The sequence below is a fragment of the Phaethon aethereus genome (genome assembly GCF_964289735.1).
Source record: "Phaethon aethereus genome assembly, chromosome: 10".
Taxonomy (NCBI): Eukaryota; Metazoa; Chordata; class Aves; order Phaethontiformes; family Phaethontidae; genus Phaethon; species Phaethon aethereus.
In genome coordinates this window covers 23569283-23592131 of record NC_138586.1, presented here as the reverse complement: position 1 = coordinate 23592131, position 22849 = coordinate 23569283, and the positions used below count along the sequence as shown (strand labels likewise).

At 60.6% G+C, this 22849-nt stretch overlaps 1 protein-coding gene across 1 annotated transcript in view; it reads right to left on the bottom strand.

Moving 5' to 3' along the window:
* EFNB1 (ephrin B1) overlaps positions 1–22849 on the bottom strand; it is a gene marked incomplete at its 3' end in the record, with an annotated part of 50701 nt that overhangs the window by 14815 nt on the left and 13037 nt on the right. The window contains exon 2 of the mRNA XM_082004213.1: positions 4390–4667. Within this exon, the coding sequence (XP_081860339.1) occupies positions 4390–4667 (278 nt within the window). The remainder of the gene's footprint in view (positions 1–4389; positions 4668–22849) is intronic.

Below are 22849 nucleotides of genomic sequence, written 5' to 3'. Positions count from 1 at the left end.
GAGGAGAAATGTTGGTACGGTCAGACTCTCGGACCTGGGGCAGATGACCCACAGGCACGAAGCAGGACCCCCACCCCACCTCTAGGACAGCACCTTCCCAAAACAGTCTTCAGTTTTCATCTTCCTAGAGCCTTTTGCCCCTGCTAGCCCAAAAAAGCAATCGGGTGGATTATTTTTAAGCACTCGGACACATCCTTCCCTCCCTTTTCAGCCCTTCACAAGCAACCAGCGTTGCTACCAGCTTGGCAGGGATGAAGGGAGGAGTAACCGCACGCCTGCTAATGAGCCAGAAGCACCTTCTGCCTTGATGAGGATGGTGTGGATGATCCAAACCTCGCTGCTGGCCCAGGGAATGGCAGCGGCACTCGCATCCACACACAGGTCTGCAACTACAAGCTACCCTGGAGTCCCCATCGACCCTTCCAGCAGCCTGCCCACAACTTTGTGCTCGGCCGAAGAACCCCCGAAGGACTTTCTTTTGGGGCAAAAAGCAAGAATTCGTTCCTGTTGGACCTCACCTTCCTACCTCCCACAGAGCACAGCAGGAGGCACCGCCCGGGAGAGCCACCACCACAAGCTTCCCTCCGTCTGCCCGCGGCGTACGGCGGTTTTGCAGGGAGGGGACGGGACGCCGGGGACAGAAGACTCCCACCCAGACACCAAAGGCAGGGACCAAGGACAGAAGAAACCGCGGGCTGCCCTGAACCCAACGTCCGCCATGGAGCAAAGCAGCCAATTCCCAAATTCCCAACATCTCCGCCCTCTCAGGGCCGCGTCCCGGGGACGGTGGCCCACGTCCTGCTGGAGCCCCGCGCCCTCCACCGTGCACCTGCAGGCAGGAGCTGCTGCGTCTTGTGCTTTATGAAAAGGCTTCGGAAGAGGCATCAGCCCCGGGAGAAAAGGTGCTTTTACAGAAAGCCTGGGGCTGGTGCGGAGGGGCGCGGCGCGAGGCTTCGGAGGGGCTGGGGAAGAGGTGACGTTCGCTTTCAAAAGCCTTTTTCATTGCTAAGCCAAGGGCTGGGGCCGTGTCCCTCCGCGACGAAAGTGGCCCTGAACAAGGCCTGGCATATCCAAGGCGAGGGCTGGGGGAGCAGCTCTGCGCGGGGAGGGACCCCGGGCAGCCCCTGGCTCCGGCGAGGGGGTTTCCCTGGGGAAGGTGGGGGACAAGCGGCACACGTCCCGCTGCCGCCCCGCTCCCCGCCGCTTCAGCATTGCTTCCCCCGCTTAGGGCCGCCAATAAATGAAAAGGAAGGAAAAAAACCAAACCCCTTTTGTGTGTCAAGGCAAAGCTTGGGGAGAGGGGAGGGGGGAAAAAAAAAAGGGGGGGGGAGAGAAAAAAAAAAAAAGACATGTGGGTGGTCTGCTTGGGAGACTTTTGACTTTGTTTTTTTGGCTATTTTATTTCTTGGCAGAAAGAGCTCCTGGGGCTGCTCGGCAGAGGGTACGGCCAGATCACAGGAGCATCCTCAGCCCACCCAGGGGCCAAAGTTCAGATGGCAGCGGCCGCTCGCTCCCAGCGCCGAGGGGGCTCGCTTCAAAGCGCAGAGGAGTCAAGAGAAATTAAACTCAGAAACGGTCTGAGGAGGGGGCAGAGGGCACTGCCGGCCCCCTGAGGAGAGAAGGGGGGACCCCACAGGGATGGTCTGAGCACCCCGCTCTCTGCATCCCTATTCCAGCCCTATACAGGCTCTGAGATGCTGCAACGGGAAGCTGGGAAATAAAAGGATAAATAGGATTTAATGGCAGTCTCGGGTGAGATCCCCCCGCCGCGTCTTGGGATGAAAGCAGGATTGCATTGCAAATATAGAAAGATTTCTAGATACGGGAGAAGATTCCCTTGCTGGTAACAGAAACATAAAAAAAAATACTGGGCAAAAATGCAATGAGTTTTTAAAAGCCTCAGCCAAACCTAGGACGGGATGCATGGCCGGGATTTTGCAAGCTGTGCTGTGCAAAGCCGGCACAGCGCAGCTTGCAAAATCCCGGCCGTGCATCCCGCCGGAGCTGCAGCGATCCAGAGCAATGGTGACCCAGGTGTGCTGGCAGCGTTGGAGGGGAGCTGGCACTGGCTCAAAGCCACGAGGGCCCTTGGGGAGCCGCGTTTGTGCTCGGCCGTGCGCCGTCAGCCGCTTGTGAAAACGCCACCGAAAGCTACGGGTGGTTGATTGAACTTAAGCAAGAGCTTTCGTGTGAAATGCAAAGCAGCTCCTTAAAACTTGTGCAATTCAAAGACTAGTAAATCCCTCTTGCCTGCCCTGCCTGCACCTTCTTGCCGGACTGCGTTACAATGCGAGGGACCCCCACGCTTCTCCCCGGTCGCTTCATTACGCTCCTGAGCTCGTTCTGGGCAACGGATTTGTCTTTGGGGGCTATGCACAGCCCGAGGGTCCCAGGGGATGTGGCAGAGGGGCGTGAGGCAGGACCCTGCTTTCAGTCCTCATTAGCTTGACGACCGTGTCGCTGCTTGAACTTGACCCCTGAGCACGGAGGAGCCGCTGACCGAGTGCTTCAAGATGTTTGCCCGACATACAAAAGGCAGACTCATGGCTGTGCTTTTAGCCCCTCTCCCCGCGCTCCGCCCGCTGCAGAGAAAGCTTGCTGTCGAATTAAGCCTTGCATCAGCTGAGAGACAGCAGAAGGGCTGACCTTTTGGGGTCCCAGAGCCACCAGGCTGGTGCCAGCCACGGTTACTCACGGTAAGGGAGATGGGAGCCTGCAGGAGAGCTGTGCCAGGGCTTTTGGCATCCCCAGCCCATCCCTGGGCCGCCTGGGCTTGCAGCCAGGGTCGCCTGCACCCCCGACGGCTGCAAAGCTGGTGACCCCAACTGTGCCCCCCGAGTGACACCGGGCAGATGGCCCCAGATCCAGACGGTGAGGGTGACCGAGCGCTGGCAGCTCTCAGAATAGACCGGCCCCGCCAAACGGTGACTCAGCCCTGGGCAGCCCGCGGTCCCTGCCGGCACTGCCACCGTGCCGAGCAGGCTGAGCGGGTTGTTGCGCCAGGTCCTCCCCGCCGTCATCCCTCCTACGGCCACGCGGTACCGGGCGCCCGTGACCAGAAACCCCTGCAAGTCCCTTTGTCACCACCCCGCACTCAGCCACCCGCTAGAAGCACTAAGCAAACTTTACCACGAAGGAAGCGAGGGTGGGCGCAGGGCTGACCTGCCGGAGCCCGTCCCGGCTGCTTTTTGGGCAGCGGGTTTACTCAAATTATTCTGCAGCAAAACTACAGGCAGCCCCGGCCCCAGGGAGGGCTCGCTGGGGAAATCCAGGCTGGCAGCATCACCACGGCACCGTGCCACGGCAGCGCACCTCCTGCCCCCAGCTGCCTGCAACACCCTCACCACCCCCTCCGAGGGCAAAGATTTCAGGCTCAAAATACGTTGTTTACCAACTGGAAAGCACCAGCTCCCACGGCTCGGCGCTTGCCTCCCACGCAGGCAGCTGACCTCTGCGCCGGGCCGCTCGCCGGCGAGCCTGCGGTACGTGACGGCGAGGGGAGAGATGAGCCGCGCGGCCGCCGTGCCCTTTGCCGGCTGCTCCGCCGCGGGTTCGCACGCGATGAGCCAAGCCAGGTGGAAACAGCGAGGCCGAGAAGAAGCCGAGCAGGGGAAGAGCGAGCTGGCGGGCATCGCTGAGCCCAGCGCCGCCAGACCCACTGCCGAAGGAGCGCCGAGCCCCCCGCAGTCCTCCCTCCATCCACGCCGGGGCCAGCACAGGCAGACACATCCCCGTGCAACGGTCCCCTGCACGCACAGACCACGGGCTCCGAGAAAATTCAGCCCTCCGTCCCTCTCCCCTCCGTAACGCCATGTTGTACCAAGAAACAACAGGAACAGGCCAGTATGTAGAATTTTACAGCCATTTAGAGCACAGTGAGCACTGGGCACCACCGGCGGCTTCCCGCTGCCGGGGCTGCTCCCGGAGGCAGCACCGAGGCGGGAGGACGAGCATCTCCTCGGTCACCGTTCATCCCAATCCCGACTGCCCCACCGGGAGCTCCCCAGGGCAAAGCCCTCCAAGAAACGCCTTGCAACACCTCCAGCCTCAGAGGAAGACGGCAGCAAAAAATACGCTCCAGCCGTGACGGTGCTCCAGACGCACGCTGCGCCTCCGTGCCAGGGCTGACCCCGGCTGGGGGACACGCTCCTGCTCCCGGCCGTGAGCAGGGCAGGGGCACGAGGCACAGCGCAGCAGCCAGATACAGGCCGGTGCCCGGCTCGGCCAGCGGCACATTCCTCCCTCTTCTCCCATCCAGCGGGAAATATTTTCCATACGTGTCAGCTCTTTGCACCGGCCAAGTCATGAACAAGCGCCTGGCGACACTCTCCAGGCCCCCACGGCCCCCCCAAGCCGGGGTCAGCGGCGAGGAAGAGGAGGGCGACTCACATGTGATGAAGTAATCCTGCTGCCGCTTGAACTCCAGGCCCATGTAGTTGGGGCTGAACTCCTGAAACTTGATGGTGAAGCGGATCTCCTGCTCGGGCCGGTTGCACGTCACCAACACGTTGGGGTCCATGACGGTGCTGCAGGCATCTGCCTGGTCCTTCTTCACCAGGTACAGCTTGTAGTACTCGTAAGGCTTGGACGGCTCCGCCTTGGGGCAGATAATGTCCAGTTTATCCCCAATCTCTGGGTAGATGACCAGCCCCTTCCCAGTCATGAACCTGGAAGAGAGGAGGGCGAGAGGTTAGCCACACGCTCCAGCGTGGGCGGCGGGGGCTGCGCCAGCCCGTCCCACCCACCGCAGAGCCCCGCTTCCACACAGTTTATTTCGTGCTTAAACTCTCCTGCTTTTCCCTCCACAAGATGTTTTTTGACACAAAAACAAAGTTCTCCCCTTCCTTCACTGATCAGTGCGTGTGCGAGGAGCTGGTGCAGGCTCCCACCGACAGAAAGAGGGGCTCGCTTGGTTCAGTCCCGCTCCCCAGCCCTCCTGCCGCGACAAGGGTGGGCACCCTGCCCAGACCCAAGCCTGGCACCCGAACAGTCTTCCCACGAAGGGCTGCGGAGCAGGGGGGCTGGAGACGCCGCGGCTCTGCCCGACGGCCAGGCAAGGAGCTTCCTGCAGGGACGGGCGATGGGGAGAAGTCCTGACAATGGGGCGCGGGGAGGGATCCCTTCCACGCCCTGGCTCCCCGAGGAATTCCTGCCCTTAAATGGAAGGGAGGGAAGCATCCTGCAGGACAACTTCTACCAGGCCAGGCTCCACGGCGTGCCCAGGAGCGTGGGAGGACCGGATGGAGAGGAGCAAGGAGGGAGGAAAGCTATTTGGGGCTGGAAGGCAGGGCATTGCAAAGGGAAGGAAGGCAATATGCTGATAATTAGTATTCAGATTTCATTACTGTGGAGCAATACTCTGATTTTTTTTTTTCAGCGTGAAGTAGAGGATTAGAGAGACAAGGAGGGAAGCAGCAGAGCATCTACTTTGATGTAGGCAACGTAACGTGTTTCTGATGGAAGATAAGGTGGGAATGGATGTTCCTGCAAAGTTATCTCTGCTGCAACTCCCTCGCGTAATTTGGGCACGGCGAAAACCGAAGCGTGTCCTTTGGCAGGCTGCACGTCCGTGGCTTTCCCTTCCCACCCCTAGGGACGGCCGGTCCCTGCCCCATCCCACCCCGGCAGTCGGATGCGGGCACGGCCAGGGCCACGACGACACCTTCTGCCCCCAGCCAGCTGCACCGGCGGAGGCTGCAGGCACCACGGAAGGAAGATCAAACACACAAGACCAACCTGCTCCGTAGCTCTGGTACAAGTCTTAGCAAGAAGCCACGGAGCTGAAACCGGCGCCTGAGCAGCCCAGGCTCCAGGCCTCTGGGAGCGCCGGCAGATCCGCACGCCGACCGCGCGGGCTGGGAGGAGGCAGGCGGAGCCCGAGCCCACGCACACCACGATGCCCTTGGAAAGGGCTCCGGAGCTCGGTGCCAGCTGCAGCAGCGGGAGGGACGGCCAGGGCAGAGACAGACAGACAGACATCAGCTGCACCTCTCTGCCAGCTAGCCGGGGCGAGGGGAGCCCCGGCGCCCGCCCTCGCCAGCCCCAGGGGCGCAGGCGAGGCGGAGCGGGTGCAGCCGGTCCCCTTCACCCACCGCGGGAGCCGAGTCCAGGCGGGTTATCCACCCCGTCCTCACCGCCGGGCTGCAGCTCCGCGCCCTCCGCGCCCACCGCGCCGGCTCCAGCGGTACCCGGAGCAGCACCACGGCCACGGGGCATCAGGCACGCGGGGACAGCCGGGGTCGTCCCAACCCCGGCACCGCAGTGGCTGCACCTTCGCCGTGCAAGCGTGCGGGGCGCGATTCAGCTTTGTGAAAGTCATGAGTGCTGGAGGAAGGCGAGGGAGCAGCCTCGCAGAAGAGCAGGAAACTTAACCCCTAAAGGGCCTGTTCAGGTGGGGTGCTGCAACCGCGCTGCTGGCGCGGTGGAGCCCGGCTCCGTCCCCGGCGCTGCCGGCAGGTGAGCCGCGCTTCGCCGAACGCTACCAAGTAGGTCAGCTGGCCCCCAGCCAGCGCGCCGCTTCCAAAGCCTTGGGAGCGATAAAGGCTTCCCCCACCCACGGCCGGAGCCCTGACGCAATCCCGGGAGCCGCGCAGCAGGAGATGCAAAGGAGCCCCTGCCCCTCCCTCCCCGCCCCGCGCCAGGCCGCAGACACGCAGCGCAAGTGAACACTTGCACGCTCGCTCACGGGTTCCCACCCCGAGAGGCAGCTGGATCCCACACTCGTTCCTCGGCGGCGGGGCTGAGTCAGAGGCTTTCTGGCACAGGGCTCCCAAGTGACTCAAATTCCCTCCTCCAGCCCCTGCCAGCTCCCTCCTGCCCAGAAGATGCCAAACAGGAAGCCACAAACAAGCCAAGCAGATACCTTGCAACGCCGGAGCAGGAGGAGAAGGCTCCTATCCGCCCCCCATCTCCATACCAGCGGCACCTATCACACCTCCTTGGCCACAGCCTTGGCCAACACCTGCAAACCGACCGGTCCAGGCGACACCAGCCCGCGCTGACAGCACGGCCGTCTGGGATTAGGTCAAGCTGATTTTTAAGCAGGGGAGAGGCCCTAAAGCAATCGAGGCAGCTGAGAACATCCCAGCACCACATCCTGCTGGCACTTCTTCATCCCAGCAAATTCTGTGTTTTGTTTCAAGGATAAAACGATGAGCCGAACCTCCTCCGAGCTCAGTCTTGGCTTCAGAAGCACACAGCTTCTGCCTTAGCCCCAGAACCTTTTCCAGGTCTCCCACAGGAACACGGAGCCCCGCAGAGCTCCCAGCCAAAGCCGGCAGCCCTTCGTCGCACGCAGCGGCCGCGCTGCGCGGGGCTCCTGGGGGTGCTCCCTCCGACCGCCGCTCCCTGCCAGCTGCATTCCTGCCCACACATACGTTTCGCCCTTTGTCCTCCAATTTCCCTGATTTTTTCTCCTCCATTTCCCCCTTAGCGTCCTGCCTCTCGTCTCTAACAGCAGGGCTGTCTCCCAGCCGAGAGGCTCGGCAGCACAAGCAGTGAAGATAAACCCCCGAAGCGTACGCCCTCAAAAACCCTCTCGCTGCTCTTCGAGCTCTTAACCACGCATCGAGACTTTGTTTTTCCCCCCAAAAATTTTGCTTTGTCACAAGCAATAAGCAACGGCTTATGACGGCCATCCTAGGGAAGACTGACAACGGTTCTCATCATGCGAGAGGCCAGTTCTCCAGGAAATTCTCCTTTTAAAATACAGAAGGTGAAAAGCAACATTTATCACTACAGCAGCAGAAAAAAAAGCATCAAAAAATGGTTGCAAGTTGCCCGTACGCAGTATTACAGTAAGTTCTGGGTACGAGAAATTTTACTTCAGAAGGACCGTTGAAGGCAAAAGAGAATTACGCTCTTGACTTGGCTTTACAAGGACACATCTTCAAATTTATCTTAACTGGGAAGAATGAACAGATCTCCTTTTAAATTAGTAGGGGAACTCATCATGCCCTCAGAGCACGCGCTGTAATTTCAGGGGGGATACGCTGTATCCTCCAGACATTGGTTTGATTTCCCTGTTTTAAGGTGGGGAGGGGGGACAAAAAAAAAAAAGAAAAATCAAACTTCAATTCAACCTCAGTGCTGAAATGAAGACTGACGCCCGCACAGTAGCACGCTCCGGGACGCAGCCCCGGACACACACGCTGTTAAATTCGGGTGCAGTGGCACGGCAGGGCACCAAGGACGAGGTGCTGCTCACACGAGCGGACCCCGGGACGGGGTCTGCCCCGGCTCAGCACGCCCCTTGCAACGGGAGGGAGACAGACCCACCACCGGCGCCGCGCCTTTCGGGGCTAATCCTGCACGGCACGTGCCGGCAAGGTCACGAGCAGGGACCCGGCACCCCAACCACCCACGGCACCCGGCGGGGTCCCCCCGAACCACCCCCCTCTGCCTCTCCCACCACTTGGGAGGAGGATGGCGGCTCCAGCTTTATTTAGCATCGGTACTATCACCAGTTGGCAGATAACATCTCAGTATCCTTTCTCCCGGTGTCAGAGGTGGTGGGGAAGATTAACTGCAGCCATTGAAGTTTAAAAAATATATATTTTTTTTGTGGGTGCTGCAAACTGCACCCAGCTGAGCAGAGCGTGCTGGGAGGGGAGCGCTGGCCTCTGCTCCAGCTACCGCCGGCTTCATCCCTTAAAGCCCCTCAAGGTCATTTTTGGGTGGCACCTGCGGCTGCCCACCCGCAGAGCCGTGCCGGCCGCCGCGGAGCATCCCGGCCAGGCATCCCCGGCCCACGGCCCCCAGCTCCTGGGCCCCCAGCCCCGAGCTCCCGGCCCCACAGGTTCCTTGGGAGCGATCAGGTGGCGGCGTCCAATTTCCTCATTGTTTCGGGAGGTGTTTTCTGATGGGAAAGGTGAAAAGGGTATTTGTGAGCCTTGTAAACCGATTCCTCCGAGTTGGGTAAACAAGGGGAGCTCTGTTGGCAGCGGGATGCCGGGATGCCGGAGCAGAGAGACAGGATTAAAGAGCTGCCTTTCCCCTGCCCCGAGCTGGGGGGGGGCTGCTGGCAGGGACCCCCAACCCCCTGTGGACCAGGCAGCCCCCTGCTCTGACCGGCACAGAGGGCCAGTCTCCCCTCAGGGCTCCAAAAAGCTCCAGTGGGTCCTGATGGAGAGACTCGGGGGCTACAAGTGGGACCTGCTGGAAGGGCCAGTGCCCAGTGCCAGAGGCGGCCGCCCCGGCATGGCGGAGGCGGTTTGCTGGGAGAGGAAGAGGAATGGGGCGATAAAAGGTGATAATCCCACGAAATATGCAGTGGGGCTGCCCCGGGCCCGGGGAGGGATTGCAGCCCTCGCGTCCCCGGGCTGCGCCGAGGCAGGAGGTCAACCACACCGTGGCACCAACGCGTTCACCGGGTGAGCGCAGACCAGCCCCACGGTGCCGGCCGCTCCTTCGGTTCAACCCCGACACGGCCGGGCACAGACCCACCCGACGGCTCCGCACAACGAGGGTGAGCGGGAGCCCTGGTGTGGCCACAGGCGCAGAGATGCTGTCCTTCCACCGGCCGAGAAGCTCACACCTCGCCTTCGAGGAGCAGCCGCCACGTGGGAGGCTGGCGGGGCTGCCGGCAAACCGCCTGCCGGATCACAAGCCCATGGCTTCCCGGGCTGGCCCACGGGACACCAGCCACGCCGACGAGCTGCGGCAGCACCAGGGTTCCTGCAACCGGCCGACCCCAACGGGCATCGCTCCGCACCAGCGCTGCTAGAGGCTCAACAAGCCCAGGAACATGGGGTAAGAAGGAAAACCATGCAAATTTGGTCAGAGCAAGCTCAGGGCTCGTGTTGGGCACGATACCTCCCTCCTCCGCACACACACACACACCATGCTGGCTCCTCTTCTCCACACAGGCATGCACGGACTAGCAGACTGGGTCACGGTTAAACGTGGACGAACTAACACTGCAGCAGTAGCTGCAGACACAAGTGTCCTGCAGATAAGGTACCCGGCACCTTTACAAGCATGCTAGCAGTCCTCCAGCTCTTCCTTAGGCAGAACACGACCGGTAAATCCCTTGAAAATATGATTTTTAAAAGTGGACACGCTTTCCAACAACCTCTCTTCCCCCCAGCCCTGGCATTCCTTGTACCACGTGAACTACAAAATCTTTGGGCAGCATCACCTTTCCCCGTGTCCAAGAAACACGATGCATCTCATCTTATTTCAGGTTTTCCAGAAAACAGAACAACATTTAACAACAATCTCCTTCTTGGAGAAGATGCTCCAAAGCATTGATGTTGACATACATACAAGATGGCATATGCTAAATGCTGTTTTCTTCAAAGAAATCCAAAAATAACTAAGATCTTACAAGGAGGGCATCTACTTCTGGCAGTGAAGGCTGCAGGAAGGCTGCTGATGCCCAGCAGAGCGAGGCGCTGCGAGAAGAGGGCAGTGATACCCGAGGTGCACACGGCATTTTCTGCTATGTGGGAGCTGTGAGTTTTCCCGGTGTCCGGGCAGCAGAAGACCGGGCTGGCACAGCTCTCCCTCCCAAGAGGGCATACGGGTCCTCCCAGCAGGACCACGGCTCTCACAAGCCACCGCAGCTCACACCAGCTGGGAACCACCTCAGGGATGGGGAACGGCTCTGCAAGCTAAAGAGAGCCAGCAAAAAAAGCTAAAACTCTATGTACAAATGGATTGTGTTCTCCTGGAAAACACTGAAACCTGCGAGAGCTTCACCGATGCCCAACTGCACGCATAATTAAACGCCTGCCTCTCCCTGCCTCATCCTTACTCACTTTTCTGGGGCACAGCACCACCGTTTCGCAGCAGCTGCCCAGGCACAGGGGACCCTCTATGCCCGGGACCCTCTGTGCCCGGGACCCTCGGCCACCAGCTAGAGGAGATCAGTCCTGTCCTGGAGGAGTCCTCCAGACCCCCTGGTGCCACAGAGCCAGGTCACACTCCAGCCATCGGAGGGTCCCTCCAGAGCTCAGCCTGCGGCCATCACTCCAGAGCTCTCCGGTGACGCACAGCCACTTCCGCCTCTGCCAAAATCCGTATTTTCACCAAGCAAGAGACATCACAGAGTCGGTAGCAAACACCAAGACCTCACTTGGGCAGGACCTTCACAGCACCGTGGCTGAAGTCAAACAGCATCACCAGACAGGGACAACCACACAGTCCCCTGTGACCTTGAACCGAGAGCACCGATCCCCCGTTTCTCGGAGAGAGGGGCAGGTTTTCCCGGCGATACCCCGGGCAGGGCTGGGCTGCCCGCAGACCCTGGCGCAGCAGCGGGGTCCCCGGCCAGCCCGGCAGCCCACCACCCAACTCACTTCATCTCTCGAGAACAAGCGACAATTAAAACAGAGGAATTACATATTCAACCCAACGGCCCGTCTCATCCCAGTACACCATCCCAGTACACCAGCGGCACCCACAGCCCCTTCCCAAAGCAGCACATGGAGCCACAGGACCCTTCCTCCTTTTGGAGTCCTGTTATTCTTGGGAGCAAAGATACCCACGAAAGGAAGTTAATTACAACTTGAATAAAAGGTCCACGCTCTCCACTGCCTCCCATCTGTACCTGTCACCTTCTCGCTCGTTCAGTCGAGTTATTCGTCACCGCGAGAGAGGGTAAACAGGAGCACGCGAATCCCCATACTTTTAGATCCTGCTTCTTTTATGTGCTCTTCTATTATTAGTCTCCTTTAAAAAGAGTCTTCGATCTTTCCCCCCCCCCCCCCGCTAATCCACGTATAATTATTTTCATTGCCCTTCTGCAGACCTCTTCTATTTCTGCTGCATCCTCCGGAGCCGAGGTGGTCAGCACAGAACCCGGCAGTTCCAGGTAACTCTGAAGACAGCCTCATATCTCCTTCACTCCTTTGGCCTCCGCTGCTCTAAGAGAGATTTTTCAGCTATTCACAACCGCACCTTTCAGCCCCCCAGCCCCTCGCCATCCCCGGGCAGGGGGAATTGCCTGGGCCGAGCCCCCGCGGCCGCCCCACGGGGCCGCCCCGTCCCGTCCCCCTCCCAGACGCAGGCTAAGGCCCTTTTCCATGCCTGGGGTTTAATGAGGCCCATTCAACCCTCTCAAAGACAAAAGGCCCTTCTCGTTTCCAAACGGATTTACCCGACGCATCAGTGAGGCATAAACGGGCTGCCATGGCAACCGGCACCCGACACCCCCCCCCATCACGGGGATGCCATTTTCTAACACCACTGCTCCCCCAAACCCCCGTTGTTGCTTCGCTACCAGCTGTAAGGCTCGCCACAGGCTGCTAAAACACCCACCTCACCCAAAAGTGACCCCCCCGCCCCAGTTGCCAGGGATGCCATTTTTTGAGATGAAGTTCAATGGTGCTTGAGGCAGTGCCCCCCCAGCGCAGGCACCCCGGTACGCTCCGCATCATCACCGACCCGCGCTCACGGTCAAGGCAGGGTTCAAATTAAGCCGAAAACAAGGAAACACCAGCTGCAGGGGGGGGGAAGGAAACCAAAATACCCCTTTCTGCCCAGAAAGAGGCGTGATGCTCAGGATGGCGCAGGTGAGTCCGTGTTCGAGCGCCAGCCCCCTCCCCGCATCTCTCCGCGGGGAAGCCGGTGGCTTTGGCGACGGCAAGGCCACTCCAACGCCGCATGCGGAGGTTTAGGAACCACGAGCCTCACGTTCAACGCTTCGTACCGTAACTCTCCCTCATCAGCTTCAACCACTGAAGGCCAAGCGAGCATCTCGCTTGCGCAGCGCAGAGCTGCCGGCCCCGGCTGGACAGCGGGAGCCATCCCATTGGGGCTCCCGGAGCTTTCTTCAGAGCTTGCCCAGTGGCTGCTGTAACTCTGAAGACCAAGCCCTTACAAAATGCAAGGCTGTACTTGATTAGCAAATGGAGAAAGACCAGAGAGGACCTATTTTACCATGAAAACACACACCACTGCAGCGCCTTTCCGCACCAGGAAGCCAGGAGCAGGACCCGGGCTCCCGCTGCAAACCCGCAGCTTGCAGAAGGATCTGGTGTCCCCTCATCCAGCGCAGACCCCTCTCTTAGGGGAGAAGTCGTCCAGAGCAACACTGGGCAAGAGCCGGCTCAAAACTTCACCCGCTCCCACCACCCAGCACATTTCCACGAGCGGAGGTGCTCTTCAGCCAAAAAAGCCACCCCCCCAGCAGCAACGCAGCCCCTCCGTGCAGACTTTGCTTTTAGCGTCCCTGCAGCAGCCGCCGCGGCAGGGGAAGTCCAGATGAGGGACGACTAGCAGAGGTCACCAGGCGAGAAGGACGATCCCCACAGGTCTGCGCTGCCCTCTGCGCCGGCGTTCCTGCCGCCGAGCTCAGGAGTCTGCTCTGCTCCCAAGGGCTTTTGGGCCAGGCGGTTCCAGCAGCGGTTCCACCGAGGTTGTCGCCAGCCAAGAAGAAACCAAGGAGAAGAGGGCTCCAGCCGTCGAGGATGCTGCAGAGAACGGGTCGGCAGACGGCTTCAGGACAGCAGGCACGGGCGCCACGGGGTGCCAGCCACGCCTCGGCACTCATGGCCAGCGGCTGCCATCGCAGTCGGTGACGGCCCTGGCCCCACGGCCGCTGGCAGCCAGGGCTGGCCCCAGTGACCCTCCCGCGCCGCCGCGGCAGGGCTGCGGCAAGGGCTTTCTCCCTGCGCCGTCCAGCTGATTAGCGCATGGCGAAGGTACGCGCCGCTGGAGAGCATCCGAGCCCCAGACTCCCCACCAGCCCCGAAGAGGACAGCTGACGGAGAACCCACGGTGCTGGCGGAGCAGCGCCGGACACCAGAGCACCCAGCCGGGCAGGGAGCCCGGGGAGAAAGCTCTGCGTCCGGTCCCGCGGCAGTGACCGGCAGCGCCGTGTTTCCAGCCACCTCTCCTCCCGCCGCGTCCCAACCGCTGCCTGACGGCCGCCCACAAACATCCAGCCGAGGTTGGGTGGCTTCGAGCTTCATCCCGCAGAGCCCAGAGCACGCACCGGTGACACCAGAGCCACTGCGGAAACCAGTGCGCAGGGCCCCGCCGTGCCGGGGCTCGCCGGAGGGGGGGGTCCTGGGCCAGCCCTCGAGCTGCTCGCTGCCCCTCGCTCAGGATGGGGGTGTCGGGGCTTTGATGGCCTCCCGGGCACTTACTGCCCGCCCCGCGGCTGGAGACCACGTGCCTGGGCGGTGGGGGATGACGGGGGACCCCCAGCCCACCGGGGCCGAGCACTGCCAAAGGGAGGTGAATGTTTTCCTCCGTCCCCTCGGGAGCTCGGCCAGGATGCCTCCCAGTGCTCCGGCACCACTTAAGGGGATGGCTGCTGACCATCCCAATGCCCCGAGGAGGAGGAGGAAGAGGAAGGCTCACAGCCCTCACAGATCACAGCCAGGCACTGATGTGAGCATCCATGTGCTGCTGCTCCATCTTCCCACCTCCGCACAGCACCCCATGTGTTCAGACGTTGCACCCAAACCACGCAAACAAATGAAATTAATCCAAGCCCTGCAAGGTTGTGGGGGTAAATAACAATAATGATAATTAAAAAAAAGCTGCTAATTGAGGGAGTTTGGAGGGGATTTAATTGGGGCCAGAGCACTGGTGCAGGCTGCTGCTGCCACCTGCAGCGTTCTCCGCAGCCGGTGGCGTGTGGCTCCGGGGACCCCGGGCTCCCGCCAGCGCCGGGCCGGGGTGCAGACGCCGTCTGGGCAGAATAAGGAGCGTTGGGGGTCCCTCGGGCTCGCCCCCCGCCCCCACAAACTCAGTATTTTTCAGCACAATAAGCAACTCCGCCAGGGATGGAGCCAAGCGGCTGGCCAAAAAATAAAGGGGAAAAAAGCACCGTATTTTCTCCCTCGAGTAATATCGTCCCGCACCTCCCCTCGGAGAAATAAAGACGAGCCGAGTTATCTAATTAATGCTGTCAAGACGCGGGGAGGCCGGGGGCCGGGGGGCTGCCGGCGGCCCACAAAGGCGGCGTGGGGAGCGGTCTCCCCGCCGCCGCCGCCGGCATCTCCCGTCAATGGGGCCCCACGCTGGGAGTGAGGTAAGAGGGGATTCAAAGGGGGGTTTGTCAGGGGTTTTGTTTTTGAAACCGGGGGAGGGGAAGGGGACAGGGCTTGACAAGAGCTGACAGACAACTGAACAAAACCATAAGGGCCATGAATGGCAACAGGGCTCTTTAATTGGCGTAGGAATGGAGAGCGAAGTGAGACAATGAGGCGCGGGCAGCGGCGGCGGGGGCTGAGGCGCGGGCAGCGAGCACCCACCTTCTGCCTGCCCGCCCAGAGGCTGGCAGCTGGATGCTGCAGCCATGACCAACCCCTTCCCAAAAAAACCCAAAACCAGAACCCCCAAAACCCCAAGGAAACGGGAAAGCAGGAAGGAGCAGAGCCCAGCACCCCAGCAGGCGCTGCAAAAGCCAGACGGCACCCAAAGCGGCACGAACCCAAACCCTGAGCGCGGGATGCTGCAGGTATTAAATGATCCAAGGGAAGCAGATCGGGTTCCCTGCTCGGCCCCGTGTGTTTTTCGGCTTTGCTTCGGTTTGGACGCTCGTGCCCTGGCTGCAGCCCCGCTCATCCGGAGGACGGGGGGCTGGAGGGGGAGAGAGGGAGAGGCAGGTTAAAAGGGAACAAGGTTGGATCAGCGGGGTTCCCACTCCTTCCCTGACCCCTCTGAAATAAGACGGAGGAGATTTCGCCTCCCGGTTCCAAAGCAAAGAATTACTTTGGCAGGGGACACAGCGGCGGCTGGGCGCCCACTTGGACAGGAACGCGGCAGGAATATGCCCAAGGAACCCAAGAGCAAGACCTGCCCGCCAAGCCCCGCTAGTTGTCATGCAGATCTGTCCCCAGCCGGCACAGACCGGAGGCAAACTGCAGCCCCCCACCACGTGGGGCTGGGGGCGCAGGGGAAGGCCCACCAGACCCAACACCAACCCCGGCGTTTTCCGAAGGACCCCCCCGCACCCCTTCCCACCTCTCACTTTTCCAACTTGGATGGAAAAATGAAGAACTGAAAGCAAACAGCCAAGAGATGAGGTTACAGCCTGCGGTTAGTCCTTGGGCGAGAAGCAGCCCCTTCCTCCCTGCACCCCAGTAGCTGACACCCCGGCTAACCCTGCACCCCACAAACCCAGTTTGCAGCTGGGGCCCCCAAACCAGCCACCTCCCCGTGGGACAGCGGCTGGGCACGCTCCTGCACCCCGATCCGGCCAACACCAAGCTGCTGCTGCGGCACCCCCAGGGGCACAGCAGGGGTCCCCAAAGCCCTCGGCTCCCCGCTTCACGCTACGCCAGCCGCGCACGGCCGTACGGCCGCCTCCGAAGCACGGCGGAGGGGCAACCAGCCTCACCCGTTTTGCTGAGGCCTTCCACAAAAATCAAACCCATGCCTGCCCTGGGGAGCCGCAGCAGGGACCTCCTGGCCTCAGCCGGGTCCCCGGGAAGCCCCTTCCCCCGGCACCCCGGAGCCCCCCCCGACGTGCCAGGGCTTGCCGGAGGTCGCGCCGAGGGCTGGGCGACGGCCCCCGTGCACCGACCCCGCTTGTGAGCGGGGCCGGGGCTCAGGCTCGCCCTGGGGAAGCGATGCTGTGGTTCGAAGGATTACTCCCGACATTAGGAACTGGGCAGGGAGAAGAGAAAACCTGGCGGACGGTTAGCCGCAGCCCGGCTGCGGGCTGCCCTGCCCTGCGCCGACAGGTCTGCCAGGTTTCGCCAGCCGCGCCGGTGGCGGCTGCCAGCCCGTTCATCCCGGGGGAGCAGAGCAGCGTCACCCCTCGCCACGCCGCCCTGACTCAGTGCCGGGCCCTTTGATCTCCCGGCTGTGGCCAAACGAGTTCTGTCGTCCCGGCCCGCTCTGGAAGCGCCATCTTCCCAGGCCGCTGCTGAGCCCCACCACCGTGTCGCTCCTGGGAACTCGCTTGGCTGCTGCCCCTCTTACGAAGCCCTTCTTAACCACCCCACCGTAACGAGGCGCGTGCGTACGCTCGCCCCTCCAGCTGCCCACGACAGCCGCGCGGCGACTGCCGCGGCAGCCAGGGCACGCAGTATTCCTCAGCCCTGAGTCAGCCCCGCGCCGCGCTTGGCTGCGCAGGGCCTTCAGCCCCACGCCACGGGGGTGGATGGCTCTGGGTTAGGTCTCGGAGAAAGCTCAAGATGAGTCACGGGACCTCAGAAGATGAGGTCTGTTTCCCCACTTTGCCTCCTGCGCACAGACTGGGAGCGAGCGCCAAAGCCTGGCGAACAAGCTCCGCAAGACAGCGCGGATCCAGCCTCTACCCCAGACCGTGCTCCCGGATGTCACTCGGCGCCAAAAAAAACTTCCCCTTTCACCCCAAAACCTCCTCCCGCTGCTGCCCACATTCCCTCTTTACTGAGAGGTCCCGCTCAGGCACAAAAGCCCCAATTTTCTACGTATCCACGGCCTGCGGCAAAGAGAAAGACGCTCCTAAAGGCTTCACCACTGGCAGGGGCTGGGACCCCCCTGTGCTCCCCCCTGCCTGCCCCTCCGCTGCTCCCAGTTTACCCAGTTCAGGGCTGGTCGGCACAGCGGCAGCTGAGAGACAGGCTGGGAGAGAGGCCAGCACGACACAAGAGTGTCAGGTTTAAACCTCTCCTCCCGCAGAAGAGATCTTGGCTCGTGCCTGCTTTTATTTTTAGGCCAGATAGACGTACGGCTGAACTTTCATAAAACGTACAACCTCCTGCCGGGAACAGGCGAAGGAGAGGAACCAGAAAGCCCACTGCTGTCTCGGGTGTCGCGGATGCCGCCAGACCCGGAGACCTCGGGGCTGGTGCTCTTCTCTGGCCCCTTCCCCAGGGACGTCCCCAGACCCCGCTGGGACACACGGTCCCCGCTCCCACTGGGAGCTTTAACGAGGCACTGAGGAAAGGTCAGGGTTTAAACCTAAAAATAAACCAGCCCTCAGGCCTGGGGAGGAGGAGGAGGGCAGAGCACCCAGCCTGCCGCCCCGCTCCCTCGCCGGCCAGCTCCCAGCCGCCCGCGGACGGGGAGCGTTCACAATCCTCCCCGCCGAGACGACCGCCCCGCCTCGCCACCCCCGCGCTCGGCAGAAAGCTGACGAGACGCCGCGGGAGAGACCCAAGTCTCCCCCAACCGCTTCCTGCCCCCCCCCAGCTTTGCTGCCAGATGCGATTTCCCGGAGCCTTGCCCCAAAATCCCGCTAGCTCAGGCGTTCCCAGCTGCGGTCCTCGCCCCACCGCGCGCCGTGCCACCGGGCCGGGGACGCGTCCCCGCCGCGCGCTGATGCTGCCAGCTCTTCTATCGCAACGCACAACGGGGACGCTGCCAGCAGCGGGGTCCGCCCCACGCCGGAGCCGGGGGTGTTTCAGGGCGCCGGGAGGACGCTCGCGGCCGGCCGCGCTCGCTTCAAACCCGCTCCCCGACGCACGGCACAAGCGCTGGAAGCGACCGGAGCTGCAAAAGCAAACGAGAGATCAAACGCCCACCTTGCACCCGCGTGCGGGCAGCGACGCTTTCGGGGCACCCGCCAGGAAAGGCGGGTTATTTACCGTGCCTTAAAAAAAAAAAAAAAAAAAAATCCCTCGTGAGCACCGGGTGCTGCTGCAGAACCGCCCCAGCCCCGGCCGCAGCCCCCCGGGACGCAAACCCCACAACCTGCCCTCGCTCGCCGGACCCCAAATCGCCTCCCCGGCCCCGCCGGGACCCTCAGCTCCCCCTTCTCTTTCTGCCTCCCCCTCCCAGCTCATGGAGGGCCCTTCTGAAGGGCTCCAGCCTCCAACCGCCCTGCTTTTCTCGGACGACCTAAATGCGTTTTAGCCTTGCTTTGCATTTAAGGGTTGCTTGTTGTTTTTTTTTTTTTTTTAAACTTATTAAGGAGAAAGTTCAAAACGTTTGCAGTGACTGCCACGCACTAATTTGGAACTTACTGCGGTGTCGACATTGCATTAAGTATTTCTGTCAACCGTGAGGACACACCATGTCTATGTAAGAAATTACACTAGCAATTATAGCTAAAGAGGCATGTAAAATTTAAAAAAAAAAAATCTAATGTATTCAGAAATGATAACTGACATTCTTATTAGGATTAATCTAATTTTAGTAGAGTCATTTATATCCTGCCTCTGGATAAAAAATGAACTTCAATTTTAAAACCTGGATAAAAAGTGGCATTTTTTAAAAAGTACTTTTAGAAGTCACCCCGCGTGACTAAGCGTGATGATGAGAAAACTTAACAGAACGCTTTGCCGTTAAAGAAGGTATTTGTTAAACAGAAAAGGGAAACGGAGATATTTATCAAACCGAGCAGACCATTTCAGGCTACCTCTGGACCCGGCACCGACGGGCGGTGGGCAAGGGGGATGCTCAGGGCCGGGGCAGGGTTTTGCCTCTGGATGCCGGGAGCACGGGATGTATCCCGCACCCGGCGAGAGCGATCCTGCCCATCCACAGCCCCCGTCGGACGCGGAACAACTGCAAACGCACAGAAGTGACTCAAAGTTTCGGGTGAAAAAAAGGGACGGGGGGAAGTTGGGTCGGTTTAACTTATCCAAGAAGAAAAAAGGAAAAAAAGAGATTTAACACCGGGGTCCTTCCGAAGGAGAAGCTACGGGGCACCGAGGTTTGCTGCAGCACCGCGCAGCGCAGGCAGCTCCGCGTCGCCCGCGTCGCCCAGGGAGCGGTGCAGGCTCCTCCGCCGCTCCGGCACGGATTAGTTGTCTTGCAGAAAAACGTGTCGTTGGCCTCGTGCGCTGGTCTCAGCGCTGCTGTAACTCGATGGAAATTGATAGTTTGAGCGACAAAGGTGCTGGCGGCCTCCATTTCCCAGGAGCAGCGGGCCAGCCCCCGCAGCCAGCGCCGGTGCAAGGACCCGCCTGGCTCCCTTCCCGCCCCACCCAAGGAGGACGCCTTTCCACAACTTACGTTTCCTGCTACATACATCTTTAACAACAAAATAAACCCCAAAAGCACATAATGTTTATAAGGACCCAGCTACCCGAGGCGAGAAACCAGCTGAGATGCGTCCTCCAGGCGCGCGCGCGTGGCTCCACGTCCCCCACGCGCCACGGACGCGCCCGCGAACGCCACACGCCGTGGTACGCCACGATGCTCAGCCCGCCCAGGATGGGGAGGACCGGGAGGCAGGACAGCGTGCGGGGACGGGACAGGACCGGGGACCCTGCTCCCGGCCAGGGGTGGGAGACAGGGTGCCCAGCACCCACCGGGGCTGGACCCCCCTCCTCTCACCCGCAGCCCCCCAGTTAGGAAGACATTAAGCACGTAAGCAAGACACGACATGATTTAAGAATACGTGGAAGGAGTCAAATGCCAAAGGAGGGGGAGGAAAAAAAAAAAAAAGTCCGGGGCTGATTATTTTATTTTCTACTGACAGTTTCAGCCACAATCGCCAATAAATCCTGATTACTGATTTTAAAATGCTTCCTGCAGACGCTCGGACCATCAAGGCAATTCTGGGCTCCCATAACTCCTGGTTTATGATGGTCATACATGTCAACTCTTCGCAGAGCCCAGCATTTCCATGAAGATGACCGTAAACCTAGATTAGAGATTAAAGGACTGACTCAGAAGTTTGTCAGAGGAAGAAACAAGTTCTCCTGCAATTGCCTCGCCATTTTTACTGACTGCTACTAACAGCTCGGTTTTTGATGGTTTTACGCCGGCAGTAAATTTTGGGACTGCTGACGGCTGGCTGCGCAACGACAACAACCTAAGGGAGGAGAGCGCGGCAGCGGGCAGGCGCAGGGGGGATGCGAGCCCGGTCGCGGGCTCCACCGGCAGCGCACAGATGAGAAGTGACAGGTCTTCTCTTGGGCTAACCATCGCCTGCGACGGCACGGGGACGCAGACGCCAGCTCCCACCGCCCGCCCCGGTTCTGCCCGCCCAGCCCCCCGACCTGTCAGACCTCTCCCCGGGGAGCAGCGCCGTTCCCATTTCCCCTCCGCACGCCATGGTGAGGTCAGCAGCTGCCAAGCAGGAGCACGCAAGCACACGGGAAGGCAACAGGAAACCGGTGACCCCCCTCCGGGCTCCAAGCCACCGGGAGGGACCAGGGATCCCGGGGCCGACACGCACGGGGAGCGTCCCCGGCCCCCCGCAGCCTCCTCTCGCCCCCAGCTCGTCAAAGCAGCAGCGACAACCATGACGGAGACGCCTTTTAAATGATAAAACGTCATACATTTATTGTGCTCTTGTTTCCTGGATGAATGTGTTGCTTCCTTTTAATAAATGCTCTCTTAGGAGAGGGAAAAGGGAAAAATAAAAGAGCAGCAGAAAGGAAGGACGATGACTCACGGCGAGGCCACGTCTCCACGAACACGGGAGAGCTGCCGAGACGATGCCAAGGACGAGTGCTGGGATCGAAAGGACGAGAGCGCATCGGCCACGCGCCCTCCCCGGGGAGGGGAAAGGTTTGCAGGAGCTACCGGCGGGGAGGAAGGTGGGGTGCAGCCGTGCCCTCCCGGCCGCCCATGGTTCGCCTGCTTGGGCTGCAAGAAGCCATCTCCCTTTCCCAAGACTTTCACGTTTTGAACAGGACTCTCCAGTTGTTTGAATTCGTTAAGACGTGCCCACAGGGCTGCCCCACGCCGGGACACGGGTGGTGATGAGGAAGGGGAGGACCAGCGGGAACCGTGGGTGCACCCAACAAGAGATGAAAAAATGCCCTTTTCCCCAGCAAATGAAAGAGCCGAGCCCAGAGCTCAGCACGCCGAAGGGGGCCAGTGCCCTTTCTGCCGGTGTCTCTCAAAGTCTATCAAAAAGTCCCATTTACATCAAAATGCCCTTCCAGACATGCTTCAATTTTACTTTTCCCCTTTCATCTCCTTCCACCCTCCCGCCCCACCTCGCAGCCCTATTGTACTCGCAGCATCTCGCGCGGTGGAGAGGGCTGAGGGGGCTGCCAGAACCAAAGAAACAGGAGAGAAAGAAAAAAAGTTTTAAACCAAAGGAGAAGCCGGAATCGCTCCTGGTCCCGCTCCAGCGGGAGCTGTGACCCCCTCTCCTCCCACCCGCTGCTTGGTGGCTGCCCTGGGGGGGACAGCACTGGCCGTGTCCCCACTGTGGGGACCGGGGATGCGGGCTGCCCCAGCCTCTGCTGGCTTTCTGGTCAGGCTCCGGTAACCACAGATGGTTTTAATGAGCTTTAACAAAAGCCTCGGGCAAGGGTTGCAGAATTCGCAGTCCTGCACCGCTCAGCACCCTCCCCTTGGCACCGCCACCGTCCCCGGCCAAGCAGCACCCTGCATGCCCCGCTCCCAGCCAGGCGGCTACTGGTAGCACTGGGACAGCCCAACAAAGCGCTTTGGGCATGACTGTACATCCCAGCTGGCAACAAAGCGGATCGAGTTTAAGTCCCTCTGCCTCCAGATCAGTCCTGAAAAATGCCAGGGGCGTGGAACACTCCCATCCCCTGCCAGGCTCTCCTCTGCCAAAGCCGTGTCCCACCTGCCCGCCTCCAACAATTAGGATTTAATGAGCCACCTTCTTCTCCCAGCCCTGGCCCCGCCAGCACCGCATCCTCGCTAACAAACTTCTGCAAGACCCTTAAAAACAGAGGCGCATTCCCTGGGCTGACTGATTGACGTCCAAGCCCAAGAGTGAAATCCACTCCAGGTTATGACAAGTGCAAATGAGGTTTAATTCCGGTCTAGCCCATTAAAGCCAAGCTCTAGCAGTGCAGCGCAACCCCGATGCCGTTTGCCGGGCTCCGTCCACCTCCCCTGACAGGGAGCTCTCCCAGTCCTCCCTTCCTACTGTCAGCGTCTATTTTTAACCCCAGGCACTATTTCTCCCTGCGTGACTTCAGACACTCTCCGGGGACGAGGTGGAATTGCTGAGCTGGTACCAGGCGAAGTGAGTCAACTCTCACCTTCAGGAGCACGACAGAAATCACAGGAGTAGTAA